Below are 15,951 nucleotides of genomic sequence, written 5' to 3' on the forward strand. Positions count from 1 at the left end.
ATGAAGTTAGTGGAAGGTTGAATATATGCTTTGCACAAGGAATATGAATCAAAGATTGGCAAATGGCAAGATGTCACGCTATCATTCTAAAGGTGTTTGGACCTCCTCAAAGGTCACATTTAATTTGATGCCCCATTACTTGCCATTGACATCTTATCTTCTCACATTCAAAGTAGTCATCCATTTAAATTATGTGGCTAATCCCTATTGATTTCACCTTGAAGGAAAAAATAAAGGGAATAAACGTACGTGGTAATAATTGAACATATTCAAAAGTGGAATTATATCACCAAAGAAAGAAATATATATGGTTGAAAGTGGAGTTGGCGGGACACATATAAACAAAAACACTTGCTTCGATTTGGCTTGATGTATTGAGTCGGGTGACTCGGGTCATGTTTATGGGTAAATATGATGCACCCAAGCCCGAGCTAGGTTAGATCGAGGTCAATATGGTTCACAGTTTTGTTTAGGCATAATTGGACTAAGAAATACATTGACATATCAATTCTATTTCGTCGACTTAATCTCGAAAAATAATTGTTATTCTCACACAGCGACACATATATACATGTCAAGTTAAGTACTTATTACTAGTAAGATTTTGATATGAATTCATCAACATGCATTAATAATTTTCATTACAACTAATTAATACTAACATTCAAGTTGATACAACTCCTAATATCAACCAAATTTCTCGCAAAAAAATATGCATTGTTTCAATTAAATTGTGGCACATCTTCACTTAACTTTAATGCCTTTTAACAATTAACCCACATGTTTTATCTATATAAACATACTTCCACTTAAAAGAAAGGCATAAATCCTAAAGTATAGCTACTAATAGTGTTCCAATTATATCCCACTAAAAAATCAGGAGCTAGCTATAATTAGAGTCTATGGTTCTTTCTTAATTCCTCAGAATAGAAAGGCTAAAAGCCAAGTAATAGTGTAGTACCCTCTTATAGTAACCCCCAAAAAAGCAACGGCAAAGATTGGTCTATTCATCCCTTGGTCTGCCAACAGAAGAGCAAATTATATGAGGGGGAAACTGTTTTTTCTTTTGATGACCCAAGAAAAAGTGGAGTAAAAGGGAATATAAAATAAAAAAATAAAAATAAAAATAATCAAAACTTCCTCCGTTTCTATTTTATTTGCCCCCACACATTAGTGAAACAAATGTCAATAACTTCGACCGCGAAGAATTATTAATCTAAAAAAAAAAAAAAACGAGTAATAAACATGTATGATTTTATTAGGTTGATTAATGTACAGTTTTAAAATATCGCATTTTTATAATGTATACATGAACTGAATCAAAGATATTTACCCCTTTCGTTTCTTTTTATTTGTTAAGTTTTGATTTTTACGATTAATTTTATAAGCTTTGACTGATATATATAATTTTTTAAAAAGATCAACATTATATTATGTGAGATGATGTTAAATTCGTCCTGAAATGAATCTTCATATGTATTATATATATATATATATATATATATATATATATATATATATATATATATATATATATATATATATATATAATACGTATCTAATTGAATATATTTGGCTATTTGCCGTAAAAAATGTGCATTGAAACATAATTCCTCCGTTTTAGTTGACACCATTTGACTTTTACTCTATTTACAAATTATACTTTAACTAACTTTTGTGATTTATTGTTACGATTAAAAGTATTCATATGGAATCTTGTTTGAATCGTGCTAATGTATATTTTATTAATGTCCACTTTTTCTAATTTCACAATGTTTGTAATTAGATATATTAATCATATAAATTTTACATTGACAAGTGCGATTATAAAATGGTGTCAATTAAAAAAAATGAAGGTATTTAAAAAAAAAAAACTAAAGTTATTATTTTAAGACATGTTTTGAGGAGCATAAAAAATCAAATGGAGCAAACAAATCAAGACCGAGAGGTTTATTAAATATAAAAAGGGGCTACTTTTTATAGAAAGTGAGATTCACTCAAAAGGCACTATTGAAAGACAGGTACACCCTTCACCACTTAAAGCCTTAGGTAGTGGGTTAGACAAAAACAATCTCAATCTCAATCTCAATCCCTTTTAACTGTTGATGACGCACATTGATGGCGCGTGAAATTTGTCTTCCTCTTGGACTATTATTGTAGAGTGGAGTGGACCTTTGTTACTGCTCATAAAGATCTTGTAATCTTTCTATACTACTGCTTACGGCTTTATGCTTGATTATGACTTAAGACACTACCCCTTGATGTGATTGTGAACCCCACGCGCTCATGTTTTCTGTCTCGTATTGGGGACGTATTGATGTATTATTAATTGCTCGTATTATTATACATAATATAGACTATCGTATTTCTTTTATTTTACTAGAATTACAACACTTGTTATTTTGCAGAATTTTCAAATTAAAAGAAAAGAAAAATTAAATCACTTAAGCGGTATTTGTGGGTCAAATACCTTGAGAATGGGGGGTAAGGGATCCCCACCCTCAAAGTGTCTCTAGTGGAGATTAAACCCTCAACCTCAATATTGAAAAGTGTAATTTTTCCCACTAGACTAAACTTAGATCTGGTTTAGTTCAACTTATTTTTATTTATTTTAGAAAAAATAAGTTCAAATCAGATAAGATCAGAAAAAATAAGTTTAGATCAAATCATCGTTTTATGTGCAATTTTTTATCACTAAATATCTCTAATTAATTTTGTAATAAAAAAATTATGAAAATTACATATTAATAAAATACACATTATTACGAATCTAACAAAATCTCACCTGATATATTTATTCCTTACAAATTATCGTACACCTAAGGTCAAATCAGACAATAAGATCGGATCAGATTAGACCAGACCATATCAGATAAGTTCAGATAAGCAAAAATAAGGTGAACTAAATAGGGCCTTAGCTTAGTATCCAAGGATTGTATATTTATATACAATAATACAAGTAATACAAGTATATGCTCGCTCCTCACTAAGTCACTAGTATATGGACAACGCACATATGTGTGAGTTTGTAAGGGAACCATTTGGTGCATAAATACAAACATTATTTGATGTTTACGACCATCACCAAAGGCACCAATATAGAGAAATCAAGATTTATATTCTAGCTAGTTATCCCATTAATATACATGAGGATATACAACATACGGAAAAGGTCGAGTTATTTATAGTATTAAAAAAAATAAATATTGTTTCTTATTAATTATTGTCACAATGTGTTACTGATTACGTTAATCTCTATCTATCACCATTTGTAAATTTTGGCTAATTTTCCAACACAACTTTTATAATAAAATAAGCAAGAATAATGGAACAATTTTTTAAAAAATAGAACGAATCAGCTTTGGGATTAGAAGAACCATTTTTTTTATTTTTTATTTTGACGAGGAAGAACCAAAAATTTACAAACCCGAAGAAAAACAGTAAAATATTCCAACGGGATTGTAACAGTGTAAGACAAGAATATACGGGTCCGCCAATATTTTCTCTCACAATTGTGCAAAGAATTACAGTACGAGTACTAATTTTTTCACACGGGTCCCTTTAGAGATAAGATTCCTTGCACACAAGGGCCCTAGAGAATTTACATTGATCGTACTTTATACATCATCAACCCGTACAATTTTCAAATCTCTTTTAAGGTTCCTGTCCTATTGTTTTCCTAATTGCCACACAAACTAAATGATCAATTGGTACTAACATAATACTAATAACAAAGAGGGTTATAAAAGAGTAAAGATGATTTCAGTATACAGGTTAACCGGTCGTCGGAACAGCTTTATATAAACTTAGTCCAACGTAACTCGGTACTCTGTATGTGTTTACGAAGTACTGTTGGATCTAGTATGATATGAGTTACACGTTGGTGAGCTCTACGTCATGTATAGAGATCATTTGAATTATAGCATGAACACAAGTACATAACAAATCAGTCCACCACTTATGATCAAAAAAACTAAAGCTATCTTATATATAGCGTTTGTATTAAAATACAACTTGCATGTAGATCAGACTGTGCATAAAAGGCAATTGATTATAGATAAACATGAGCTAGATACAAGCCTATCTCCGAGGGAATACTTAAATGATAAAAATCAGGGTCAAATCAAACGCCTTTTAATTACTAGTCCAAAGTATGAGAATGTTATTTAACGCATACGCCTTTTAGTTAATAATCCAAAGTAAGAAAATGTTTAACGCAAGTTAATCAAAATTAATAATGTCAAAATAGTTAAAACTTTTTTAATGGTCTGAAATAATTTATGGTTTAATTTGGACCCGAGATAGAAGATAAATAAGAATACACCAACATGTACAATACGCGTGCTACTTAATCAACTTTGGACATTGGATAAGCATTCAAATGCATAGGTAATACGTTTATGTCATTGTCAGTCTTTTAATCCCTAAGAAACCATGATTATTAGAAAAATTAATCCAAAGACCAACTCAATATTTTGCTATAATGAAAGACCGAAAGATCATCTAACTGGGCCCATAACTAAGGATAATAGTAGAAAATCGAAACCACATTTTAATTTGTTATCAAATCAAACGTAAGATTTAGTTTGGTTAGAAGATATGTATTCTAACAGTTCATTTTCACAAACTTTTGTTGAAACATAGGATTTTCTTTACAATTTTATTTTAATAACTAACTCCATTTTTATGGCTTAGCTAAGCATTTGTACATCCTAAGTCCTGACGATTACTTATCTTTTTATAGCTTTTCATACTTCCATTGCTAGCTGTGTATTTGAACTAGGGAAGTTAGTTACGAGTATTATTTATTCATACAGATTTCATACGTACAATATACATACTACGTGTGTGTGAGCATGTGTAATCTGTGTACTCATATAAAATAATTACAAGTAGTACTCATATTATTTATCCATAGGGATATACTACGTGTCTACGTAACAATACATTTATATACTCTGTATTATTTATATACACCTCTTAATAATTGTTTTTTGTTTTTTTATTTTTTATCCACACCCCTTAATAATATACGAGTAGTTACTCTTCATTATTTTTTTTGTACATAGTATACAATACGAAGTATATAGAGTTTGGTAAGTCACACATTTTTTGACAATGGCTTTTATAGTTTTATTCTTACTTTTTGGTTAACTTCTAGATTTAGTTGGAAAGCTGAATTTTCATCCAAAAAATATTAAGAGAATCAAACAACTTTTTGGTCAAACAATTGATAAATTAATTGACTTTATCAAATATCTCTATTAATAATTAATGCACGGATATAACCATTTGAATAGGATGATAAATGAAACACTTATAAATTTAAAATAATAAACTAGTCCATCAAAATCTCCGTGACATGGCTAAGCATCCTACGTAAATGACGATGGGTATTCCTAGTATTATTACTATTTGAAAGACTGAATGTGTATTTGTTGGCTGTAAGAGATGCTAAAAAGAGGTGGTGGGAGTTCAATTTAATCGGTGGAAAGTTGTTTGCGGAAATCAGAGGCCTTAGGTGGAAGAAAATTATGTAGATTTAGAAATCTACAACAAGAGGGTAGTGGTTGGCGGTAATCAAATCATGAGTGCTTTTCATGCATTTGCCGATCCGTCGAATCGTAATGTGAATGAGATCAAAATGACAGCTCAAATAATCACTTCCGAAAGGGCTCGTATTGTAAGTTTAGGTGAAGAATTTGGTGATGCTCTAAATGATACGAGTGGAAATATACAGTTTAAACTCGGAGGGATTTGTAGAGTTCTTGTGAGAGCATGGGGAAAAATAAGTATTAAAATACTTTTGAATAATAGTCATGCAGTTGATAAAACATTGAATAATTTTTTGAAAGATAAAAAGGACGAGGAGTTAATTGAAGAATTGAAGAAAAGAGGAATAGATAGTCTAGGTAAAGCCTCTCGAGTTTATGGATCACTACTTAGTAGTGATGAGGAGGAGTAATTTGATTTCCCATTTATTTCTTCTATTTGTAAATCAATTTATGTTGTATAGTATACTGACTGAGTGTCTTTTGGGTAAATCCTTAGTTTATTATTTTGCGTAAATCTGAAAAAGATGAATATTATTAGGCTTTGTTCTGCCAACTCTCTAAAATGAGTTTTGATTAACAAAAATCAATTTCAATCAACAACAATTATTAGTAGTAATCAAAGGAAGTCCTTATAAACCAAGTAAAAAAACAAAGAGCTAAAAAGAATCATACTTTCATTTTATGAGCTGGGCAATTGGGCATATGTTTTATCTTACTATTTTTTTTTGGATATGACTAAAAAGAACCATTCTATCATGAGTTCATGACATTTGTTTGGATATGGATATTGACCCATTTGCAATATGGGCGGCCAAATCACCCAATACTAACAAGGTCAAAGGATAAAAGCCCAAATAGATTATTCAAGTCCATTATCAGTACTATTTTTTTTTTTTTGAAGGGCATTATCAGTACTATGTACAACAAAAGGTAGAAAAGACATCAGTTGTTTCAAAAAAAGATTCACTCTCATACTAATTACCCCTTAAATACTTAATCATCTTCTAATTGAATTACATGAAGCATTTATATCTATTTTAGTGGTGCTACTAGTCTTAAATAGATGTAATACACACGTTTGCAACAAATTTGCACTACATAAGTTCTTTAATTAGTGATTAAATCAGTAAAGACAATTGTACTACAAAGAATAATTAAATAAACAAAAGGATTAGTACTTTAATGAAGTAATTCTCACAACTTGGTATTCCAAAATCATAAATAAATACAAGTAAATAGAAGCAAAAAGGGTACAACTAATCTTACCTGAGACTTGAAAGGAGGATTGAGGTCAACAGAGAAGAGATAGATAGTAGAAGAAATCATCAAATGTAAGAGACTTCCTAGTGCACAAGGAGGATTGAGCAAACATATACTCATGCCACTTAAATCATATAACAATATATAAATTACATACAAGAAGAGCGCTTTCATGAGATAATCTACAAACTATACACAACATATATATAAATCGTTTATATCTAAGTCTAGATAAAAAAAATTATCATACAAATTCAAATCTCATTAGAAGTTTCACCGAATTGTATTTTTCTCCCTTATGACTATACAATGGAATTGCATGGACTCCAGATCTTAATTCAGAAACAGGTAAACAAGTTTGTCCACCAAAATCATCTTTCTTGTCGTTATCATGCTCATGAACTTCAACTCTTAACAATGCTAATTCAGGGACGGTTAGTGGAAAGGTGAACTCTTCATTCCAAATGGGGATCCATTGATCATCCTTAATCGCCGTCATCTGCATTGTTTCATCTGCTGGAACTCCTGCTATACCAACCTGCCATAAATTTCATAGCAGAAATTTTTAATTATTCCTTAATGTATCTTATATGACGCAACCAATTATATTGCAACCGGTACTAAATTTATGAAAACTCGTTATAACATGAAAGTAGTAGTGAATTACTAGCAACTAATTGATCTGACTTACTTTGGTATAGAAATCTGGTGGAGAATACTTGTCAAAATGAGTTTTCTTGAAGTCCATTCTCCAACCATCTCCCATGTAAATTTTCACCTGTTTTCATTACCCGAGCTTATGGTTTAGGTTGATTGTTGATCAAAGAATGAATGAGAAACTCTTAAATGAAGGAGCTTATCATGACTTCAGAGTTTATAAATTTAACCTTTAACTTTGTCTTCAAGGGTAGTTTTACTTTAGGATCAAACACTTGATTACCATCAACTAAGAAATCCGGTTTTTTTGACATAACCGCACCCTCCATTGGCTCTAAACATCCCGTGCATTTGCCAGAGCATTTTTCCATACCCCTGCATTAACAACATAACTAACATTTAGAATGAAAGCTTACTAATTATCAAGACTGATTAATGCTAATCGAGTCTAGTATGAAGTATTGTGCTACTTAATTAGAAACAAAGAAGGTAAAAAATCACCTGCATGTTAAACGCAACCATTTGAGCTCCATGCATCCAACCAACAAAGGGATCATAGTTTGAAGAGTTAAAGCGAGTGCCCTTTGGGTAAATCCTTAGGATATTCTTTTGCGTAAACCTGGAAAGGATGAGTATTATCAAGAATATTATTATAAGGCCTTCTGTTCAACTTTCTAAAGTGAGTTCCAATCAATAAGAATTAATTTCAATCAACAACAATTATTAGTATAAATCATCGGATACTTATGAACTAAGTAAATAGCTAGGCATATGTTTTACCTTACTAGATCCTGTCCTTGTGAAACAACTGCTTTCTCGAGTTTTTGTTCACTCAGACTAATTCGTACAGCTTTACCAAGATCATTCTTAATTGCCTCTTCCAACTTACACTTTCTCTGAGGAATAGCAATCACAGACTTATACGCGGTTGGTTCAAAACGTTGTGATTTATCTTGGCTAATGTAACCATTTCCATTTATTTCATCATGCTCACTCTCAGACATATCAATAATCTGCAAGATGCATTATTATATTCACATAACAAAGTATTAGTGTAATGAATAAAAGATAAATCAAATGCTATAGTTGTGAACAATAATCTGTTTTCGATAAGCCAACAAAGCACCTTACGCTGTGATGGATGTTCAAGATCCCTCTCTGAAGAATTACTACTGACATTAACCATATCACTTTCAGCCTGACGACACTCTTTTGGTGGTTTCGTCGAAATAAGTATCTTATGCTTCAAATCTTCAGGGGAAGGAAATTCTTCGGGGTAAACTGAGGGAGGGTAGTACAAGAATTCTCCAAATGTTTGTGTGATCATCTAATGAATAAGAAATCATAAGTGGGTAATAAGTAAACTTATTAAGAAAATATTAGACGACAGTAATATAATTTTACTTAAAGAGTGGTACCTGAGCAGCTTTAGCTTGAAGTCTTGGTTTCAAGTGATCTTCGAGTGTTATAATAACAGGATATTCTGATGATTCAAATGCATGATCTTTAATTGCTTTGAGACATGTTAAGAGGTCCACTGGAGTCGTAAGGGTTCTTTGATTCCAGCATACAAAAGCGGAATGTTAGATCCATGATATGATTTACTAAACGACCCTTTATAAATAGTCGGGCTAATCCTAGTTCTTTATTTCTAATTTATGTTTTATCACCCGATATTTGGGTTAAGGTAACAAATTTTACACACGTACATTATATATTTAGGGATAAAAGAATGAGATAAGAAAAGAACCTGCCATGAAGAACATTGATGCCATCTTTGTTCGAGTTAGACCACAAATCAAGCTCAATGACTCGAACACCTTGCCTTAATGCTTTTATTATGAGTTTATCACTACAATCACTGGTTAATTGATTCCCAGTGAGATATGAATTATGACCAGTGTATATGAAGTAATGTGACAAGGGTGCAGTCATATCTTGATGAATCTACATAAAGAAGACAGTCTAGTATTTAGTGTAAATACGTAAATACATTTTATTAAAGAAATTAAATACAAGTATTTGACGACAGAGTATACACTTGGCATAATGACAGTACTTTGGCAAAATACCGAGTTTATGAAAATTCTGACATAAATTTTGGGTACCAATCTAAATACTTTAACCGATAAAACTAGTTGACATCTAACTGACATCATATTGTTATAGAACAATTTATTCAATCTTGACATCAAATTCTTGTGTGTGTGTGTGTTTTTTTAATTTTTTATTTTGTTTATACTAACCATTTTTACTGTATACTTGACATTTGTTTGGAAATGGATATTGGCCCATTTTAAAATCTGGGCCAAATCACTCAATATTACCAAGGTCAAAAGATAAAAGCCCAAATAGATTATTCAAGTCCATTATCATTACTATTGTACAACAAAAGGTAGAAAAGACAACATGTTTACACAAAAAGACCCACTCTCATTCTTTAATTACCCCCTAAATACTTAGTTATCTCCTAATTGAATTATATGAAGCATCTATATCTATGTTAGTGGTGCTAACGAAATGTAATGAAATAGCACATGAGACTAATAATTTTAAACAGATGTAACACATACATTTGCAACAAAGTTGCACTACATGATTTCTTTAATTAGTGATTAAATTAGTAAAGACAACTGTACTACAAAGAATAATAAACAAAAGGACTAGTACTTTAATGAAGTAATTCTCACAACTTGCTATTCCAAAATCTTAAATAAATACAGGGTACAACTAATCTTACCTGAGACTTGAAAGGAGGATTGAGGTCAACAGAGAAGAGATAGTAGAAGAAATCATCAAATGTAAGAGACTTCCTAGTAAACTTAGCAATGTGATGGCGTTGATTCAATACTTCCTCCACTATTTTCTCGGCATCGGCGATCGTAGTCTCATGACCACCTTGCACCTCCACTAGGAAGCGCCGGAGTTGGTCCGGCGCCATGTAAGCTCCACCACTCGTATACTTCTTGAAAAGGTCTCTTACTTCAGAAGGCGGTTCGAGGTCTATTAACCCGAACCGCCTTGTGAAGCATAAGCACACTCTATAGCTCCCCATAATAAATATTGATCTCTTTTTAGTATAGATTTGAATGAAATGTGAGTTAAAAGGGAGGAAGAGAAAGAGGGTGTTTATATATGTGCTTACAATAGTCAATGGAAGGTAGATCTGTAGATGTTGCTTGGAAAAACATATGCGCGGAACTTTTATTTTTTAATCGTGTGAATTTGTGAAACATGACGAAACCACCATGATGGTCATTGATTAATAGCAAAACAAACAAAAAAAAAAATGGCCATTGTTTAGCTTACATAATACGGAGTAACTAATTAGTTAAGTGATTAATTAATACATTTATTATGAGAAGTGTGCATATCCATTAATTTAAAGATATACGAGCATCAATATAAAAAAGGAAAAAAAGTGTAATAATTAATATGAAACGGTTGGAGCATATGTGCTTATTTTTAGTCAATAAAAGAGTTGTACTCGTACAGATTATGAATTGTTAAGTAAATATTCTTACGCTAATTATTTAGTGTTACAACCTTATAGGTAAAAAGAGTTTTTTTTTTTTTTTTTTTTTTTTTTTTTTTTTTGTCTTCCATGAGTACAATACCAAAGATTTTATATCATTAGATTAAGTAGGAGTGTTATAGATTTTATTTATTTTTTATTTATTGTTACTTTTAACCTTTTGTTGATTTTGAGATCTGTTATCGAATTACTTTATATATCATATTTACATAGAGAGAGTACTCGGCTACCTAATCCTCATCCATAAAGATTGAAAAATATCATTATTGTAAGTTGTAAAATAAGGTTAGTTTGGTCGGGGATGGAGCTAAGGCAAGCCAATGGGAACATGAATTGTACGGTCAACTTGCGATTCAAATATTCAACACGGGAGAGATTCATTTTTCTAAATAATTGTCTCTCTTTGAGTATGACTTGTATGCCTATATATTATGATTACAACATATTTACAGTTTATATATAAATAATAACTGCTTTGAAGGTTTAATAATTGTGTAGAAGTCGAGAAGTTTAACTTTAACAATGAGTATTATATAAGAAGAGAATAAATAATTTTAACAATAGTCAAAGTAAGATCTCAAAAATTGCGCAATAGCTAATAAAATGGGGTTAAAATTAAATAGAAAAATCCCAACAACTAAGGGGACGTGATCTTATTATCATTATTTATTTTGAAGGAATATCAATATTACCAATTTACCATATAATATAGACAAGGTTTACCTACCCTTCCCCCTCACTCTCAAAGTGTCTTGACCCGCAAATACTAGACAAAAAAAAACCTTAAGGGTTGAGGTATGGCAGGGTCCTTCTCCTTACCATAAAATATAGGCAAAGGTTTACCTAATCCACCAATTGACAATATTAATCTGACCTCATTGATCTGTACAGCTTCTGCATTAACTTATTTACAATTGACCATTAAAAAAAAAAAAAAAAAAAAAAAAAAGAACTTGGTTCAGAGATGTCTAACATCAATATAGAATAGTATTCAAATGAGCTAGTCCATGGATAAAAAGGCCCAGTTTGGATTACAAACTTCTCGAAAACAGGCCCAATTCTCAGGCTTTAGTCCAATTTCATACCTTAAGCCCATCATATACCAATTCTATTTGCTCCATAACTTTCTTACTATACTCTGTATTATTATTGTCTAAGCTAACTAGCAAAAGTGCACCCTTACTAAGAATACTAACAAGACTAAAACCGTGAACTCTTGGGTATCACATGACTTATAAGTGTAGACTGAAGACTGAAGCGTCTGCGGGGATCAAAACAGGGGCTATTATAGGTAGAATAAGAAGCAGAAGCCATTAAGCATACAAGAGGTGATCAACGTTAATAATGTAATTTGAACCAGGAAGAAATACTAAAACTATGCAATTGATTCACTTTAATGGGCGCATAACCAGTAGAACATGATATCCCTATCGCAACTATCAGTAAGAATCAGAGAAAGAAGTGACCGAAGAGCCAATACAGTAGTTATGTAGTCAAGACTCGAGAGCTACTTGATATCTTGCTTCAGAGCTTTTAATCTGAATTGGGTGCTTTGCATTAACGACTATATAGCACCGGACAACAGCAAAACACCTGGTACCAGGAAGGATTACAAACTAGATCGTAGATTACTACTCGATACCATCAGTCCTCAACTAACCAAGACATTGGATTGGAGGTGGGGTGGGGGGTGATGCTTCTTTGGAAGATGATACATTGTAAATGACTAAAGGGCAGAAAACAAACCATATTGACCAGTCATCTTCATCTTATAAGCATTCATGTAAACAACTTGGATGAAAAGACAAACCCGAACAACAACCCATCACAAATAAAGAAGATATAAATCTCCTAAATTGCAAAGCATAACACTTATAACCACATAGCTAGAGATGTTAACCAATTTATTAAAATGACAACATCTAACCTATTCATCACTTAATAAACCAATTCTTCTGATAGAGTTAATCTGAGGACAATATACTTGTAACCACATAACATTGAATCAATTAATTCTAAGAATTTAAACACAACTTCGTAATCCGTATAATCCAATGTTTTATTGTCTATTCTTCTAATAAATAAACATGAACGACTGAAACCATCCCAAAACATCACAGGACATTCAAGAAGAGTATATCAACAAAAACATCAGAAATTAACAAACTTTTCTACAGTTACATGGTTAATATAATATAATTAAGCAAGAAACAATATAAAATAAAGAATTGAATCAGGAAAACCAATATAAAAACCAATTCATTTCATTAGAAAATGTTGAATAGCATCATAAGGTTTTTATCATTCCTTTTCAATTGTAAACTACTATATGAATTCCAAATCCAAAAACAACATAAAACTAATCACTAAAAACTTAATAAAAAAAACCAAAACATAAACTCTGCCTTGAAATTATTGTTTCTTTATAATTGTAACATTGATTCAATGATTGATTCACTCAGAACGAGCAGCATACCTCTCAACCTTATCATCATTCAAATTAATCCCAACCATTGCTTCACCCAACCCACAACTGATCTCGGCCAACATCTCCGGATCACTGTAATGAGTGACAGCCTGCACAATCGCCCTCGCCCGCCTCGCCGGGTCACCACTCTTAAACACTCCAGACCCAACAAACACACCATCACACCCAAGCTGCATCATCAACGCCGCATCGGCCGGTGTCGCAACACCACCCGCAGCAAAATGCACAACCGGAAGCCTCCCAAGCTGCTTCGTCTGCATCACTAGATCATACGGTGCACTAATCTTCTTAGCAAAAGTAAACACCTCATCATCATCCATGTTTCGCAGAACTCGAATATCACCCATTACAGACCTAACATGTCTCACCGCCTCGATAATGTTCCCAGTACCCGCCTCACCCTTGGTCCGAATCATCGCCGCACCTTCTCGAATCCGGCGAAGAGCTTCACCCAGATTCCGGCAACCACAAACAAAAGGGATCTGGAAATTATGCTTGTTGATATGATTCTCATCATCAGCTAGGGTTAGAACCTCGGATTCATCGACATAATCAACACCAATTGATTCAAGAATCTGGGCTTCGACGAAATGGCCAATTCGGGCCTTAGCCATAACGGGAATGGTGACGGCCCGTTTGATGTCCTTGATGAGTTGGGGGTCGGACATACGGGCGACGCCGCCTTGAGCGCGGATATCGGCGGGGACGCGTTCGAGGGCCATGACGGCGCAAGCGCCGGCTTCTTCGGCGATGCGGGCTTGTTCGGCGTTGACGACGTCCATGATGACGCCGCCGCGGAGCATTTGGGCGAGGCCGACTTTGACGGAGAAGGGGGATTTTTTGTTGGTGGAGGTTTCGGTGATTGCGCCGTTTCCATAGACGGTGACAACGCCGCTTCCTGACATTTTTGGAGGAGAGAGAAAGAAGAAGAAGATGGAGGAGAGAGAAAGATGAAGAGGGTGAAGGAGGAAGAAGATGAAGGAGGAGAGAGAGTGGAGAAGGAGAAGGGGAATTTATGGATGGGATTTTTGGGGAGGGGAGATTTTCTGAGAACGAAAACAGGGTATTTTTGTATTTGATAAAGGTAAAGGAAATGAGAGGAGAGAGGGTGGCTATCTTTGTCGATTTCTTTCCCGTGGTCTCTGATTTTTTTTTTTTAATAAAACAAAAGGAAAATGATAAACCTAAAAAAAATATTTTTTAATTTTCATAAGAAAAAAAAAAAAAAAAAAAAAGGAGGAAATACAAAAGTTGATTATTGAGATTAATAATTTTTGTTTATAAAATGACATTTTTAAAGAACTTTTTTTCTTAATAGTGGACCCGTAATAATGGTTGTTGGATAAAGTTGTTGATTTATTTATCAAAATGCCATTTTTTTTTATCACAAAGATTAATCGGGGCTCCCTAACGAAAAAGATTAGTTTTTGATGGAAAAAGGCAAAATTGGAAAATGATCATTACTTCGTCATGGATTTTTATGTTTATGATTTTCTTCTATTGTGTTTGAATTTTGATGTGATCATGAATCATGATACTTCTTAAATTCAAGTAATTTATGTTTGAGAATGATAGCTTTTGTTTAGGAAAAACAATTTCAGATGGGTTTGGTTTAAGATAGATAAAAGGTTAAACATGAACAACTCAAAAGTAATACTTGTATAGAATTACATAAATCAACATAATTTGGTTAAGGAAAAAATGATTTACATAAGTTTATGAGAAATAAAAATTCAATTAGACTTTTTTCTTCAAAAAGAAAAAAAAAAATTCAATTAGACTTTCACATTAATTATTCCACTTTTATTACAAATATATATATATATATATGGGTAATGCTATATGTAGCTCTAAGGGCTGCATATAAACATTTAATATACCTCATTTTTTAGTATAAAGTTGAGTATTTATCAATAATTCACGAGTAAATCGGTGTAATAAATATTTATTTAATGTTTATTCTTTTCACTTTTAGCTTTTTATATGCAGCCCTTACGGCTCCATATAGCTAAACCTACTCTTTTTTTTTTTTTTTTGAAAGCATATAAATAAACCTACTTGAATGAGCCACATTTGGTTATTATTATTTCCTTTGTACAAATGCTCTCTTTGTCTTTGCATACTATTTCCAAAGTTCTAATCTCGTGGTTTGGCCCTCAGCCCCATAGTTGGCCTATGTCTCCTAAGGAGGAATTAAATGCCAACGGGTAAAACAATAAAATCATGAAGATATATACTTGCATTTTAAATTTTTTTTACAAAATATAATTGACCATGTGGGTGAGAATAAAAGGGAAATAGAGATAAAGAATAGGTCGAATCTGCTAATTGACAGACATGCAAAGGAGGAAAAGATAGAAAAGTGGGATGGGTTCACATTATGTTAGTTTAATTTACTTCTTTAGTGCATTATTTTAAGCATCTTAGGTATCATTTTTAAACAATTATGTAATGCG

The 15,951-nt window shown here is 32.4% G+C and overlaps 1 protein-coding gene and 1 pseudogene across 1 annotated transcript; both read right to left on the minus strand.

Moving 5' to 3' along the window:
• Positions 1–6,859: 6,859 nt before the first annotated feature.
• LOC110688257 lies at positions 6,860–11,032 on the minus strand (annotated as a pseudogene).
• Positions 11,033–13,240: 2,208 nt separating this feature from the next.
• Positions 13,241–14,669, minus strand: LOC110688258 (probable pyridoxal 5'-phosphate synthase subunit PDX1). The gene has a single exon (XM_021864978.1). The coding sequence runs from the start codon at positions 14,398–14,400 to the stop codon at positions 13,462–13,464; it is 939 nt and encodes a 312-aa protein (XP_021720670.1). The 5' UTR covers positions 14,401–14,669; the 3' UTR covers positions 13,241–13,461.
• Positions 14,670–15,951: the final 1,282 nt, after the last annotated feature.

This window comes from Chenopodium quinoa, unplaced genomic scaffold, assembly GCF_001683475.1.
Source record: "Chenopodium quinoa cultivar QQ74 unplaced genomic scaffold, ASM168347v1, whole genome shotgun sequence".
In the NCBI taxonomy this organism is placed as follows: Eukaryota; Viridiplantae; Streptophyta; class Magnoliopsida; order Caryophyllales; family Amaranthaceae; genus Chenopodium; species Chenopodium quinoa.